The 13826-nt window shown below is 49.1% G+C and overlaps 3 protein-coding genes across 3 annotated transcripts; 2 read left to right on the top strand and 1 right to left on the bottom strand.

Moving 5' to 3' along the window:
• Window positions 1–839: 839 nt before the first annotated feature.
• On the top strand, window positions 840–4013 carry N7481_004503 (2-oxoglutarate dehydrogenase family protein; the record flags this gene model as incomplete). Its single annotated transcript, XM_057263722.1, has 3 exons — window positions 840–968; window positions 1032–3426; window positions 3493–4013. The coding sequence occupies 3 exons, from the start codon at window positions 840–842 to the stop codon at window positions 4011–4013; spliced, it is 3045 nt and encodes a 1014-aa protein (XP_057125383.1).
• Window positions 4014–4683: 670 nt separating this feature from the next.
• N7481_004504 (putative LPXTG-motif cell wall anchor domain protein) lies at window positions 4684–6879 on the bottom strand (the record flags this gene model as incomplete). Its single annotated transcript, XM_057263723.1, is given in 3 exon segments — window positions 4684–5441; window positions 5461–6550; window positions 6670–6879. 3 exon segments carry the CDS (start codon window positions 6877–6879, stop codon window positions 4684–4686), a joined length of 2058 nt encoding a protein of 685 aa, XP_057125384.1.
• Window positions 6880–7859: 980 nt separating this feature from the next.
• N7481_004505 (uncharacterized protein) lies at window positions 7860–9633 on the top strand (the record flags this gene model as incomplete). Its single annotated transcript, XM_057263724.1, has 2 exons — window positions 7860–7939; window positions 7998–9633. The coding sequence occupies 2 exons, from the start codon at window positions 7860–7862 to the stop codon at window positions 9631–9633; spliced, it is 1716 nt and encodes a 571-aa protein (XP_057125385.1).
• Window positions 9634–13826: the final 4193 nt, after the last annotated feature.

The following is a 13826-nucleotide window of genomic DNA, read 5'->3' on the forward strand; positions in this document are numbered from 1 at the left end:
TGAAAGATGTAGTGGATAGATGATGATGATGGTGGTGAAGAAGAAGACAAAGCAAAGCGTAAACTGTATACCTGAGGCATGTCGGCATCAACACTAGTTAGTTAACTAAGACTTTTTTGGTCTACTCATTCCCGAATTTTCACTTCCTAGGCTGATGCTTGAATCAGTGTCTAAAATTTTCTTTGAAGGATTTGAGAAAGTCTTAAGCTTTTGATTATCTGGCAGTGATTAATTATATTGTGTTCTGGATAGCAGAACGTAGTCAAAATGAATTCGAGCAAGATACGTCGCGCTCACAAGTCGGGCCTTATACCGAATTTCTAGCTTGAAATGAATGTCTGTCGAGTTTTACTTTTCGCTAGAGAAGCCACCTACACTCTTCATTTATATAATGTCATATTTTGCACACCAGCCAGTAAGAAATTAATCTTATTATAACACCGTAGTTCTCTAGACGGAAAACAAGTGAAGGAAATAGCCATTTTCAGCCCAGCGCACGCATATATTATAGGAGAAATGGACATGTAGTGATCCATGGGAGGTTACTGAAGCCACAACCGACAACCATCGGCATCATTTCGCGATGCCGAATGTCGGATGGGTGGCCCGACACTCTCCCCGCATCGGCTACTTCACGGTTATATGGATATTCTAAAACTCATCGATAATGACCCAGAGCTCAATAAAAGAATTAGATTTCACAGGATCAGTATTTGATGTTAAATTTTGGTTAGTTGAGCCACCATCTGAAAATACGGTCTCTTTGGAGGTCTAATTTACAAAGAGGGATATTTGAAGATAGCGTGGGGCAATATAGTATTATTGTCACATCCGCAAGAATGCTTTCGTCAAAGACATCACTTCTAAAATGTCCGAAGAGATTTGGTGCTAAAGCGATTACCCAAAATGTGAGGTACAACCTGGTAGCATCTAGAAGTCGATATTTGCGAGGCCTCCAGCCTCAACGAGTAAGCAACTATGGACTACTCCCATTCATTGCCATACCCGAATACTAAACCTGATATATCTAGCAATACTACTCTGCTGCTTCCATGGCAAGCTCATCGGATTATCTGGACCATATATATACTGCTTGGTGTCAAGATCCAGCTTCTGTCCATTCTTCCTGGAGAGAATATTTCAATGCCGTCGAAAATGGCCTACCAACCTCGGAGCCTACGTTTGAGCCTCTGGGAAAGTCTCCATTGTTCTTGAATACGATCAACAAAGGTGTCGTCAAGGGGATTCCAGCTTCATCTACTGCGCCCGTTCATTATTCCAAGATTGTGCGCTTAGTCCGCGCCTATCAAGTTTTTGGTCACAAGAAGGCTAAAACAAATCCACTCAATCCACCCGAGAAAAGATTCCCGTATCCAGAGGAACTCAAGCCAGAATTCTATGGATTCACTGAGTTTGATATGGATCAGGAAGTTGTCCTCGGTCCTGAAATGCTACCACACTACTTCGTCTCAGCTGGCACTCGAACAATGACCCTCCGAGATATCATCAAAGCTTGCGAAGATGTATACTGCGGATCGATTGGTACCGAGTATAGTCACGTTGAGACTATCGAGGAACGTCAATGGATTCGTGAGCGACTAGAAGTTCCCGAGCCCTACCGGTTCTCCTCAGAAGAGAAAAAACGAATCCTTGATCGTCTTGTTTGGACAACCACCTTCGAGAAATTCATGTCCGCCAAGTTCCCCAATGCTAAGAGATTCAGTATTGAAGGCGTCGAGACTCAGATCCCTGCTTTAAAAGCGATAATCGACGCTAGCGCAGAAAATGGCGTCAAGAACATTATCTTCCCTTGCTGTCACCGTGGCAAGTTGAATGTGCTTAGCAATGTAGGTCGAAAGCCAAACGAGCTGATCTTCAGTGAATTTTCTTCCGATTCAGAATCTCGTCAGAAGATCTCAGGCGACGTCAAATACCACCTTGGAATTAGCCATGATCGAAAAACCCCAAGTGGAAAAGATGTGAATGTTTTGATTCTGCCAAACCCATCTCACCTGGAAGCCCAGAATACACTTGGCCAAGGCATGGCTCGGGCTGTCCAACACCAGAATCACGGGGATCGAGCGACTACCATGGTTTTGAACAGTCACACGGATGCCTCTTTCTCTGGCCAGGGAGTCATCTACGAAACCTTGGGGCTCTCTGGGCTGAAATTCTACGAAACGGGTGGTACTGTGCACTTGATTATCAACAACCAAGTCGGATTCACCACGGACGCCGACTCTTCGCGAACCTCGCCCTATGCGTCAGATATAGCAAAGAGTATTGCCGCCCCAATCTTTCATGTTAATGCGGATGATGCCGAGGCCGTGGTTTTTGTCTGCAAAATGGCTGCGGATTATCGCGCAAGATTTGGCAAGGATTGCTGGGTTGACATGATCTGCTACAGAAAGCATGGTCACAATGAAATGGATCAACCGTCCTTCACTCAACCGATAATGTACGAGCAGATCAAGAAGAAGACTCCTCACCTCGAATCATACACAGAGAAACTGGCTCTGGAAGGAGTGGTCACAGTCGATGAAGTCAAACAGATGGAGGTCAGGGTTTGGGAGGAGATGACCAGGAGTCTAGAAAATAGCACAAGCCCCGAGGCTCTTGAGCGTGAGTATCTCACAACCCCATGGCTGGATATGAAGAGACCAGAAGAGGTCATGCGGGAGAGCTTTGCAGCAAAGGCAACTTCTATTGACCGCGATATGGTTGGAACGATCGCAAGCAAGCTCGGCGTTCCTGCGGAGCCGTTCCAAGTACACAAAAGCTTGAAACGAATTCTTCAAAAGCGCCAGCAGAACCTAGCAGATGGTCGGGATATTGATTGGGCCACGGCTGAGGCTCTGGCAATGGGGAGTCTATGCCTCGAAGGGCATCATGTTCGTGTCTCCGGCCAAGACGTTGAGCGCGGTACTTTCTCACAACGTCATGCCGTGCTTCATGATCAAAAAGACGGAGGAGCCTATTTACCACTAAACAATCTCGGCCCGGATCAAGGTGAATTCACTATTGGGAACTCTTCACTGAGCGAATATGGCGTAATGGGGTTCGACTACGGTTATTCTTGCCTGTACCCGAATAGTTTGGTGATGTGGGAGGCACAGTTTGGCGACTTTGCAAACAACGCACAATGCATCATCGATCAATTCATCTCATCCGCAGAGAACAAATGGCTCCTGCGCTCTGGGCTTGTTTTATCTCTGCCTCATGGGTTTGATGGACAGGGACCAGAGCATTCTTCGGCCCGAATGGAGCGTTTTCTGCAGTTATGCAGCGAGGATGGCCGCTTCTTTCCGACAGAGAAACAGATCGAGAGACAGCATCAAGACACCAACATGCAAGTGGTTCAAATGACTACCCCGGCCAATATTTTCCATGTGTTGAGACGACAGTTGCACAGAGAATTCAGAAAGCGTAAGTCTTATCTGGAAAGAAAATACTACAGTTCCCCTTCAGCTAATGCATTCACACAAAATCCAGCTCTAATTCTATTTTTCTCGAAGTCTCTGCTACGCCATCCCTCAGTGAAGTCTCACATCGAGGACTTCACAGGAGACTCTCGGTTCCAACCTCTTATTGCTGACCCGGCACATGGCACTGCAATCGCCACGCCCTCGGAAATCAAAAGAGTCATCTACTGTTCTGGCCAAGTTTATTACGCGCTGGCAAATTATCGCGATGCGCATGGGATAACAGACACGGCGATTACCCGCATTGAGCAGCTACACCCTTTCCCTTGGGAGCAAGCGCGGGATAATCTCATTCAGTATTCGAACGCCTCTGATATTGTCTGGTGCCAAGAGGAGTCTTTGAACGACGGACCGTGGTCTTTTGCAAAAACTCGCCTAGAAACGATTTTTGATACCACTGGCCAGCATAAGGGTCGTCGCCTGCGTTTTGCAGGTCGCGGAGCAACGCCCAGTGTCGCCACGGGTTTTGGTAAAGAGCACCGAGCACAGGAAGCAGCCTTACTGGAAGAAGCATTTCAAAGATTAGAGTGATCTATATCGTTTCTTTGAGGGAGTTTAGTTTGATAAGCAGTAGTGGAAATAAAAACTCTCATGCATTCGTAAGGGAAAATCGTTCCACAAATTGATGTGGCTAAGACAAAAAAAAGACAACTGTGAAATGTACAAGAAGAAAAGAAGTATTGAACATGAACGCCGGGCGAGATGGTCGGTTTTGTACATGTATCCAATGGTGCTGGAGACCAATGATTTGGCAGGGGTCCCGTCCCCAAGGAGAAAAGAATTTGAACAAAATGAAACAGTGTGAAAAAAAAATTTGAAATAATGTCGATACAAAGGGACTTTGGAATTCGTTTCTGCCGGGTGAGTAGCATATCATAACTCATTCTGAGACATTTCGGATGAAAGAAGCCGATAGTGTATATGTCATGATGCACCAATGCCGAATGGTGTCAAAAAGTTCATTTGTTTTGGACAATGCGACGAAAGACTCCGGATCCATTCAGTATGCAAACGCAATGCAAACGCAAGCGTCTCAGGATAAAATAAAAACGCCAAGTGTGTTGTGTCGAAATATTCGAGGTGAAACATTGTCAGATGCGGTGGCGCTAGGTTAAGTGAGTAACAAGGAGGCGTAACCGAATTTAAGTGGTCGGTAGGCATGCATAATGGCGCGTCAACAGAGTGTGTGAGCGGCTTAAATTTAGTCGATACTGTCATCGATGTTGGCAGATTCATCAGGTGCAGTAGAAGAGCGGGTTCTGAGACCAAATCTCCGCGCCCCTAAACTGTTGGTACGGAGTCGAGGTTGTTGAATAGGTGTATAACTGGTCGCCGTTTTACTCGATGGGATGCCAATTCGAGTTTTCGGGGACTCTACCTGGGGTGAGCGGGGGCTTTCTTCGGCCCCGGAGCGCGGTGTGGCATTTGAGAAGCTTGTAGAAAGGCCGTATCGGCGCGATCCGGCTTGGATATTGGAGCGGGGTGCAGCGGGAGAATAAACGCCGGGTGTCATATAGCTACGACGAGCTGGTATCCCGGTCTGTGATGAGACAGTAGGCGTTCGTGGCTGTGCGGGTAACGACTGAGGCGTTGGAGGGGCCTGAGAAGGAGCCGGTGCCTGGAATTGTGTGGACCGGGGAGAGATCCCCAGGCTCTGGTCCTGGGGAGCGTTCGAGATGGACCGCGAGTGGTTATAAGAAAATCGCTGCCGCGGAGACACATTCTGAGTCGGGCTGGGCGTGCCGATCTCAGTCACAGCTCGGGAAAGTGAGCGACTATGCGGGCTAGAAATTTCTCCATTTTCATCGTCGAAGGTTAACCTGCGGCTCCGAAGAGTAGTTGAAGCGCGGTGAAGGCGACTAGGCGGAGGAGCGACGCTGGGTGACTGGGGGGGATTTGGCTTCAGTAGGATTACTAGGGCTGTGGTTGATGAGAGATGCTCTTCGCGCTTCGAGACGACTAGAAATGCGGCTAGTACTTTGTCGCCGCTCGACGTTTTCGGGTTCGTGATTGATCGTTCGCTGGTAGGAGGAGCTCGTGGCAAGTGATTCGTTCTCCCCGCCATTGGATCGTTGAGGCTGCACAGTGCTGGCGTGGCTGGAGGATGGTCGAGTTTTCTTGAGTTGCTCATCCGTCAACGCTAAACACAGCTCGGTCAGGCTACGACACACGCTGTCAGCTTTACGTCGGGCTTGTCTTTCTGACGAAGTATATCCTCCATTTACCACAGACACAGTGCCTGACGGGGTTGTATTGGCGCCCAACAAAGTCGAGAGCTTCAATGCATCTGTGATCGTCGCATCTAGTGCCGAATACACGTCACTGCCTAGTACCGCCTTGGCCTTGGCCAATGCGGATTGCAAAAGGGGATGCACCAGATCATGAACAGCACTTTCAGCGTCTGCAGCAGATGTACTGGCTTTACGGTGGTGTCTGGGAGAAGTTGAAATTGCAGTCATGGTCGTGGCGGCGGTTCGGGGTCTTTCGTTTGATGTCCCAGAGATCGCGGCTTGCGACGATGGCGGAAGTTTCCCCGTGAGCTCCAGCTTGCGAATTCGAGACTTTAGATCATCAAGTTCATCCCAGACGGTAGAAGGCGCATTTGTAGATAATGTTGACTCTGTACCATCCGCGCGTGATTTTTCAGCCTCGCCGCGAATTCTCTCCGTCGCCTCAGATGTCGATGGCTGCCGGCTGCTTCGTACTGTTGAAAGCGTTGAATGGCGTTGTAGACGCGGTTCATGGAAGGAAGAACGGCGCTCCCCGTTGACTGAGGCCGAATGGGGAGAGGCCTCTGGACTGGTGCGACTGAGTCGGCTTCGTGGCGCGCCAATGGTTGACCGGGCACCAGATCCTAAACTTGAATAGCGGAAGCGATTGTGATCGTCTAGAGGGTGAGAGGAGGCTGCTGGCGTGTGGAGAGAGCTGTAAGCGAGCGTTGGGGATTCATTCTGCGCAAGCAAGGGGCTCTCCGCATTGCTGAGGCGCTGATCGGGAGAGGGGGTTTGTTCGGTGTCAAACCGCGTGGTTGGTGACCGGAGAGATTGGCTTGAATAACCAAGTCGTGACTAGTAGGCGTTTTGTGAGCTTCATGGCCATCTATTCCGGAGCGAATGGGGTTGGATCGATGTGACGACCAGCAACAGCAACGCGAACCAGAGCTCAGATGTAGGGGGAGGGAACTTACCCGACGAAAATCGGAGCGACCCAATGAATCGCGGCGGTCTGAGTCTGTTCTAGCAATGTTCAAGAAGATATCTTCATTTTTGCGGGCTTCATCTGGCCGCGAGGGCATTTCCAACGGTTCCCGCCCCAGTCGATAAGAGCCGTTCAGGGCGCGAGCATTATGATCATTCGCCAGGGTCCTTGTTTCGGAGTAAGCGACGCTGGATGGCATGGTGCTTTTTTTTTCACATGAGGTAACAGTGGCTCAACGGCATTGGAGGAGAGAGGGGAAAAAGATAGGGAACTTGAAATCAGAAGGAAGCTGTGAGGCTGGGGGGGGAGAGAGAAGCTAGGCTAGTGTGTAAATGTAAGTGGAGGAGGATCGGGGCCCGGTCAGGCGTTTCACAACTGGCCTACAGTTTGAGGAGTAGTGGGGCTGCAAAGTTGATGAGTTCAGCCTTGACAGAGTATGAGCATGTACATACAGAAGAACTCCATATAAACTCCCTAGTTTTTACATCTAATCTAGTCAAAAAGGACCATTCGGTATGTTGTTGAATGTTTCCACGGGTCACCGCTGATTTCATCGCTCCCCCCCCCGAAGGCACTATTTATGCATGTCCGATCACCCCTCGTCGCAAGTTCGCAGATGTGCAGACTTGCAGATGCAAACTAGACAGGCGACCTATCGAACATGCTGCACGAGGCCGATTAAGAATATCTGACCTGTCCAGTTTGGATGTTGTTGTCGTTGGTGTGGAGCAGGTGTGCTGGTCAACATGGTAGCGACGGTTCTGGGCGGGGTCTAGAAGCCCACACAATGGAGGCTCAGGATCCATCCAGATGGTCTCAGAAATCCAGAATTAGACCCAGCATCGGAGAATTTGACTGTGTGGTTGTTCATGAGCATGGTCAGTCCACTAGTTTCTTGGTTGTTTCTCGAAAGATCATGCCAAGCCCCGCTAGGCCCAGTTAAGTGGATAACCGGGTCCATCGGAAGATTGATCTTCCGGTATCTCACCCAAACAGTATCTTACATTGCGTGGCAGGTGATATGAAATGACCGACAGGCTGGTGGTCTTGGTATATTCAAGGGATTGACCTCATCTGAAGGTACCCTACTCATTCTCTCATGTTCAGCATTGTGTCGACTCGTTACCAACAAGCCCATACCATCCCTCACACATTCAGTGCCTAGGTCATGCCGGCAACATGTCAGTAAGCCCGTCAGCCCACTTAAAGGAGGTCTCTTTCAAACCTCTCAGATCAAAGCTTGGATGCAGGACATGCAAGTAAGCTCATGAATTCCCATGTAATAACCTCACGGCTATCGTTAAACATTCTCTCCAGAATTCGAAGAGTCAAGTGTGGTGAAGAAAAACCTCAGTGTCTCCGATGTACGAGCACAGGTCGCAAGTGCGACTATCAAAATGGGAACTCTGTCAAATATTCTTCCACATTTGCAGTCCTTCCATTGCACAGTCCACTTTCCTTGTCGTCAGATAAAGGATCGCGGGAGCGTCGTGCCTTTGCCTATTATTTCCAGCATGCTGCAGAGTCCATCGGTGGTGGATTGGATGTGGAATTCTGGCGCACCATTGTTCCACAGGTCTGCCGCAGTGAATCGGCTATATGGGATGCTATGATCTCCATCAGCTCATTATTTGAATGTCCTGATCCCTGTCCCGATCTGACATCTCTACGTCGCGGCAACCAACCCCATTCCCTTAGCCAAAAACACCAAGATGCGTTAGATTGGTATTCTCGTGCGGTAACCACTGTTCGAGAAAGTATCGAAAGAGGCGGCGCGGACGCCTTTGTTGGATTAATCACTTGCGTTCTATTTATCTGTATAGAAACCCTTCTTGGAGGTGTCGAGGAGTCGTTGCGCCTCTATGGACAGGGTATACACCTGATCCATACCTTGCGAGCTCAGAGTCAGTGTGGCACTGTGGCACCAGCAAAGCTCTTTCTCCTCAGAGAGACTATCATCCCCCTTTTTGTCCGATTAGGGGCAGTTTCTCTCCACAGCGTCTGGGATTTGGCGAGTACGTTAATAGACGAGTCTGGGGATGTGTTTGCAACGAAGCAAGAATTTACCTCTTTGAAGTCTGCTCGTGATGCCATTGTCATCCTAGCTACAGAAATACCACTCTTCGAAGGCAGGTGTGAAGATTATCTCAAAACGTCCCACGCCTGGCATATACCAGAAGAGATGATGCATCGGCAACGAGTCCTCTCAGCCAAACTCCAGAGTTGGCACCTTGCTTTTACAAAATTTATGGAGTCCGACTTATCAGCGTCGCAGATTGGAACCGGCGCCCTTCTCCTCACCTACTATGAGATGCTGTCTGTCATGTTGACAGTATGCGTTTCATCATCACGAATCACAACAGATGCTTGTTTCCACAATTTTCAAAACATATTGGAACAAGGCGCCGTTGCGGTGAACAGCTTGGCAGGACAGGACGGCACACTGCCGCCGTTTACATTTGAGGTGGGTGTTGGTCTACCACTCTGGTTCACATGTCTGAGATGTCGCGAGCCGACGGTCCGGCGGACAGCTTTGGCCCTACTCCGTCGAACACACCGTTTATACGGTCTTTACAAACGGGATGAGGGGGCCGCTCTTGCCGAGACAATCATGATGATAGAGGAACGCCTAGCAATTGAGATGAGCATAGCTCCAACTACAATCAGCGGCCAGCTCAGCATTCTCAACTCGACACTTGCTGCAAGTCCGTCTCCTCCGCCATCGGAGGTAGACATCAGAACACCAGGCCTAGTAATTCCACAGGGGGCACGAATTCGACCGCATGGCGTTTTTCGCCCACGAGACGGCTACCCTCCCGACGCAACGGAGAAAGATATTGCCGCGTGGAAAAGAAGCGATGAGCAGCCTTTTATGCAATACTCGTGGAACGAATACGATCGAGCCAGCAACATGTGGACAAGGGTTTACGGATACGTTCCCCTGGGTCCTTAATTGCCATCGACACCCATGGACTAGAGACTGGAGAAGAAACATCATGAGTCATGCCGAAATGATCACGAAAATCTCAACATAATGGATGCATCAACAATTTCCAAATTTCCAAACTCAAACGATGCATTTTGTCGCATGTTTCCACATATCGGAGATTTACTAATAGCCTTGCTGTCAATCTGAAAGAATTATACGTATCTACCGAGACATATAGACTACTGGCGATATGCCACGCTTAATCTGAACCAATTTATGTATATTATAGGTTTGGAATACAATACAGTACGTATGCCATCGTGAGAACCTCGGAAAAACTCCCGATGGACAGTAGCGCGTGCTGGCCATGGGATATGAAAAACAAAGAAAGACAGCCTAGAGAGTATGTACGTGACACGAACCCTGGCGTCGCCTGTGATAGGCGCAAAGAAATAAATAAATTAAACGTAAATGCGGATCGGGGCAGAGAGGAGGCTAGGAGAATTTTGATGTGGGCCGGAACCGGCTCTGTTGGGTCTTTCATGCACTGAGCTGTCTATACGCCAACTGCATACATCAACACGAGCGACCTGCTCCAAAGGCTTGCTCTAACTTGATCACACTGGGAGTGCGACACGTGGAATGTCGTACCCATTCAGAGTGCCAAGCTGCATGGGTAAACACTGGAGTCGGCGACCTGCCCATATCGCTGCCGTACCTTTACGAGTGACTTTCCACAACGCGCACTGGTGCTGCTGCGTACACATTACATGGTTCCATTTTACGGAGATATCGGAAGTAGACATGTCGGAGGTAATACTTTAAAGATTTTTTTGTTGAGCTTCAAGTTGTTTCAAGTCTGTTGAAGCATCAAACAAATGAGGGCGGGAACCACGGTTTTGCTCTGCAGAACCGTGGATTCGGAGCCGAGTGTGCCACCGCCGACCAGTCACTCGATCGCTGTCTGGGATACGGCGGATATATTCATCTACTGTCCGGTAGTGTCGGGTAACACCTAGTCTTCGATTTTATTTTGCTGTGGATTAGTTTTCCACGTGGCGAGTGTCAGTGCCGTGTCAGACTTAGTGCTAGAGAGTATGGGGTCTGGGGATACTCGCACCAATGACATGTCTTGGTAAAGGCTACGAGTAGTGAGGTTGGAAAGTGTTTCACGGGTGGTTTGTCTGTTCAATGTAACGGAGTATGATATTACTAGTAGTATGTAGGCGATAGTATGGATGCTACGACTAGTACTAAAGGACCAAGGTACTAGACCAGCAGGCTTACTATAGTATGAATGGTCGTAACTTGAGATATACTAGTATAATGTCCTTTCAAAAATTGAATGATGGAAAGAACACTCAACAAGTTTGGCAGACAGATCTGACATGAATCATGTCTTTCAGTCTTTCACTTTTCAAGGTTGACATGGACCATCAAAACTTGAAAAGGACCCCAGTGTTGATTTTCAAGGGTACCAAGGCAGCTGTAGTAGCGATAACCCGTCCGATGAGGATCGGGTATCCAAGCAAAGGCTGATTGAACCTCGGTCAGAATTGTGATGTGATTCCTTGATTGTAGCAGAATTAGTATTCTGTAGCAGTCATAGTACTCGTGGTCAAGTATGTATACATGACACACCGCGATTCGTTAGCGAGCTCCCGGGGGGGATTATCGACCGTCCCATATTCCCGTTGGCCAGTGAACGCAGAGCAAGGATGCATTTACCCGATTCGACTCCGGACTGGCGTCAGCAGGAGAGGATATTGTCCACCAATGAATGGATGAAACAGGTAACAGGGAGACTCCGTCGCAGTAACCGCCTCAGGAGAGATTGTGGCAAAGGGGCCCGAAACAGAGGCGAAACAAGCGAGACGCGAAAACGAACCAACGTCAGCTGGCTGAGCGCAGTGACCGTTGGTTCAGGAGATCTTTATTTTTAGAAGGTTCATGGTGAAACGTTTCGAGTTCACGAGGCATCCGGATCCACGACCAGGTATTGGCAATCTAGTTGGAACATGCAACGCCGGTGGAGTAGGCTTGAATATCGAAGAATACTCGTAGGCACGGAGTAATCCGTATGTACTCCGTACATAGTGTGGGAAGGAGATATCTGGAGGAAAGGACGGCGGCATTGCGCATACTACACATAATGGTGTGTCTGGACAAAGAACTAGTTCTACAATGTATGCGGAGGAGAGTAAGGACAGAGTATCATATAGCTACAATACTGTACATACTTACATGTGTACAGGTTGTATGTACCGACATTTGTACTCCGTACCGTACCACACTTCAATCTGAGAGCTTTCATATGATAGCGGCGAGTGGCACTGGCACTACTTGCTGATGCCTTACTTCGCCTCTCCACCAAGTTTCAGGATGGCGGGTTACCACGTGGAAAAGAGGCCGATCATTTCGGTTCCCACAGGCGATCACGACTCCCCGTTTGACCGATAACAAGTCCATTGGACTGGGAATTGGAATGGAGTTGATGGACCGTGTGGATGAAGATATTCGCAAAATGACCTCACAAGCAGCTCCATTGTAACGCAGAAATGAGAAAGAGTCGTCGTATTGCCGAACCGTAATGGGAGGTGATCGCCCGCAAGCAGCCAGGTATCGATGATAGGCTGTGGCCACACTCCGCCCAGGGGGCCACTAGCGCCTACTAGTGCGGGTTTGGCGTGTTTCAGAGTCACCAACCCAGATCCATTGCTCGGAGGGTTTCAGAATGGAGTTGGATACTCGTATGGCTTGGCTTCACCGAAAGACTGCAGTGGCAAGGGTTGATTCAGCTATTCAGCGGAGGCAGTAAAGTGGTGGTGGTGGGAGTAGTAGTATTCCTCAAGGTATACTCCGTGCTCCGTTCTCCGTACTCTGTACTCTGTATGATATGGTAAGATGGTAAGGTATTTAGAGCAGGCAGTTCCATGGGTCAGACCGGAACCAGCCAGCCTGGGTAGCCCACCGTTCACCCGTGTTGACTCCTTGTTTCCGTCTGGTTGTACTCCGTATAAGTAGTTACATACGGAGTGAACAGGGAACCGTGCACGCCCTCTGAACACATTAACACAATCAGACGGGTCGGATAGGTCCGAATTTGGAATTCCCAGAATCGCCTTGGCCAAGACGCAGCCTCCCCCCCCCCCCCACACATCCCGTCTTTCATCCTCTGCTCCTTCGTCCTGGAAGTTTCTCGAGTGGGTGGATCGGTGTCACCTCTGGGCAACTCATATTCGACCAGCCTCCTTGTCTTATCCCCACCAGCGATGGAGCCAGGTCCTTAAAGGGAACCTTCCAATCACACAGCCCCATCTAATTTCATCGCGTGCCCTAGGGTATACTACTCCGTACTGGAGGGGGGAAGGGACGCGAAATGTCCCCGAGGCTCAGCTTTACTTTGTAGAGAAAGTGGGACGGGGGGTAGCGATGTGGAAGTGGGACCGGGCTTTTTTTTCTTTTCGAGAATAAACCAACTCGCACACCATAGGCTGTGTGGAGGTAGGAAGAGACTGGATACTCTGAAGAGTAGACCAACCAAGATGCCAGGTAACGAGGGGAAAGGAGTGTGAACCTGCGGGAACGAACGGCATGGGCCTCTCAGTTGCGTGCATTTGGCGCCGAAGCTGTCTTCGCAAGGGCGGCTAAAATTAGAGCTGCAAGTGGTGATTGGCTGTAGACGTATAGTTACAGATCGAGTGTACTGAGTGTACTGAGTATACCGAGTATACTTGTATGATACCGATACAGTGACCAAACTCCTCCGCTGCTCCTGCTCCTCTCCCCTCCACACCATACCATACCGTACTGGCAAATTACAGTGGGGGCAATCGAGATCTCTAACACCGTAGTCCGTACAGAGTACAGAATCTAAATAAACCATTGGCAGTAAGGGTCCTAAACCTCCCCAAAACTTCCCCCCCTCCATCATCTTCACCTTTTTCACCTTTCACTTCCCTCCCTGACTGTACGAGGTTTCATCATCTTGACCTCTTTTTTCCTTTCCCTTTCCTTCCCTTTTCCACATTCCTGTTCCCCGGAGGAACCACCGCCCACCCATTCAGGCCCTACCCGGCATTCTCTCCAATTCAACCGCCTTTCCCTTTCTCTCCCTCTCGTTCTTTTTTTTTAAATCACCCTTTCTCGGTTGTCTCTGTCACTCCTTCGATCCCTTCGCCCATCTTCAATTCGCTCCGCGCCCTTTGTCCACATCT

This window comes from Penicillium waksmanii, assembly GCF_028829765.1.
Source record: "Penicillium waksmanii strain IBT 27052 chromosome Unknown utg000004l:1.0-5674109.0:1.0-5678898.0, whole genome shotgun sequence".
NCBI classification, from domain to species: Eukaryota; Fungi; Ascomycota; class Eurotiomycetes; order Eurotiales; family Aspergillaceae; genus Penicillium; species Penicillium waksmanii.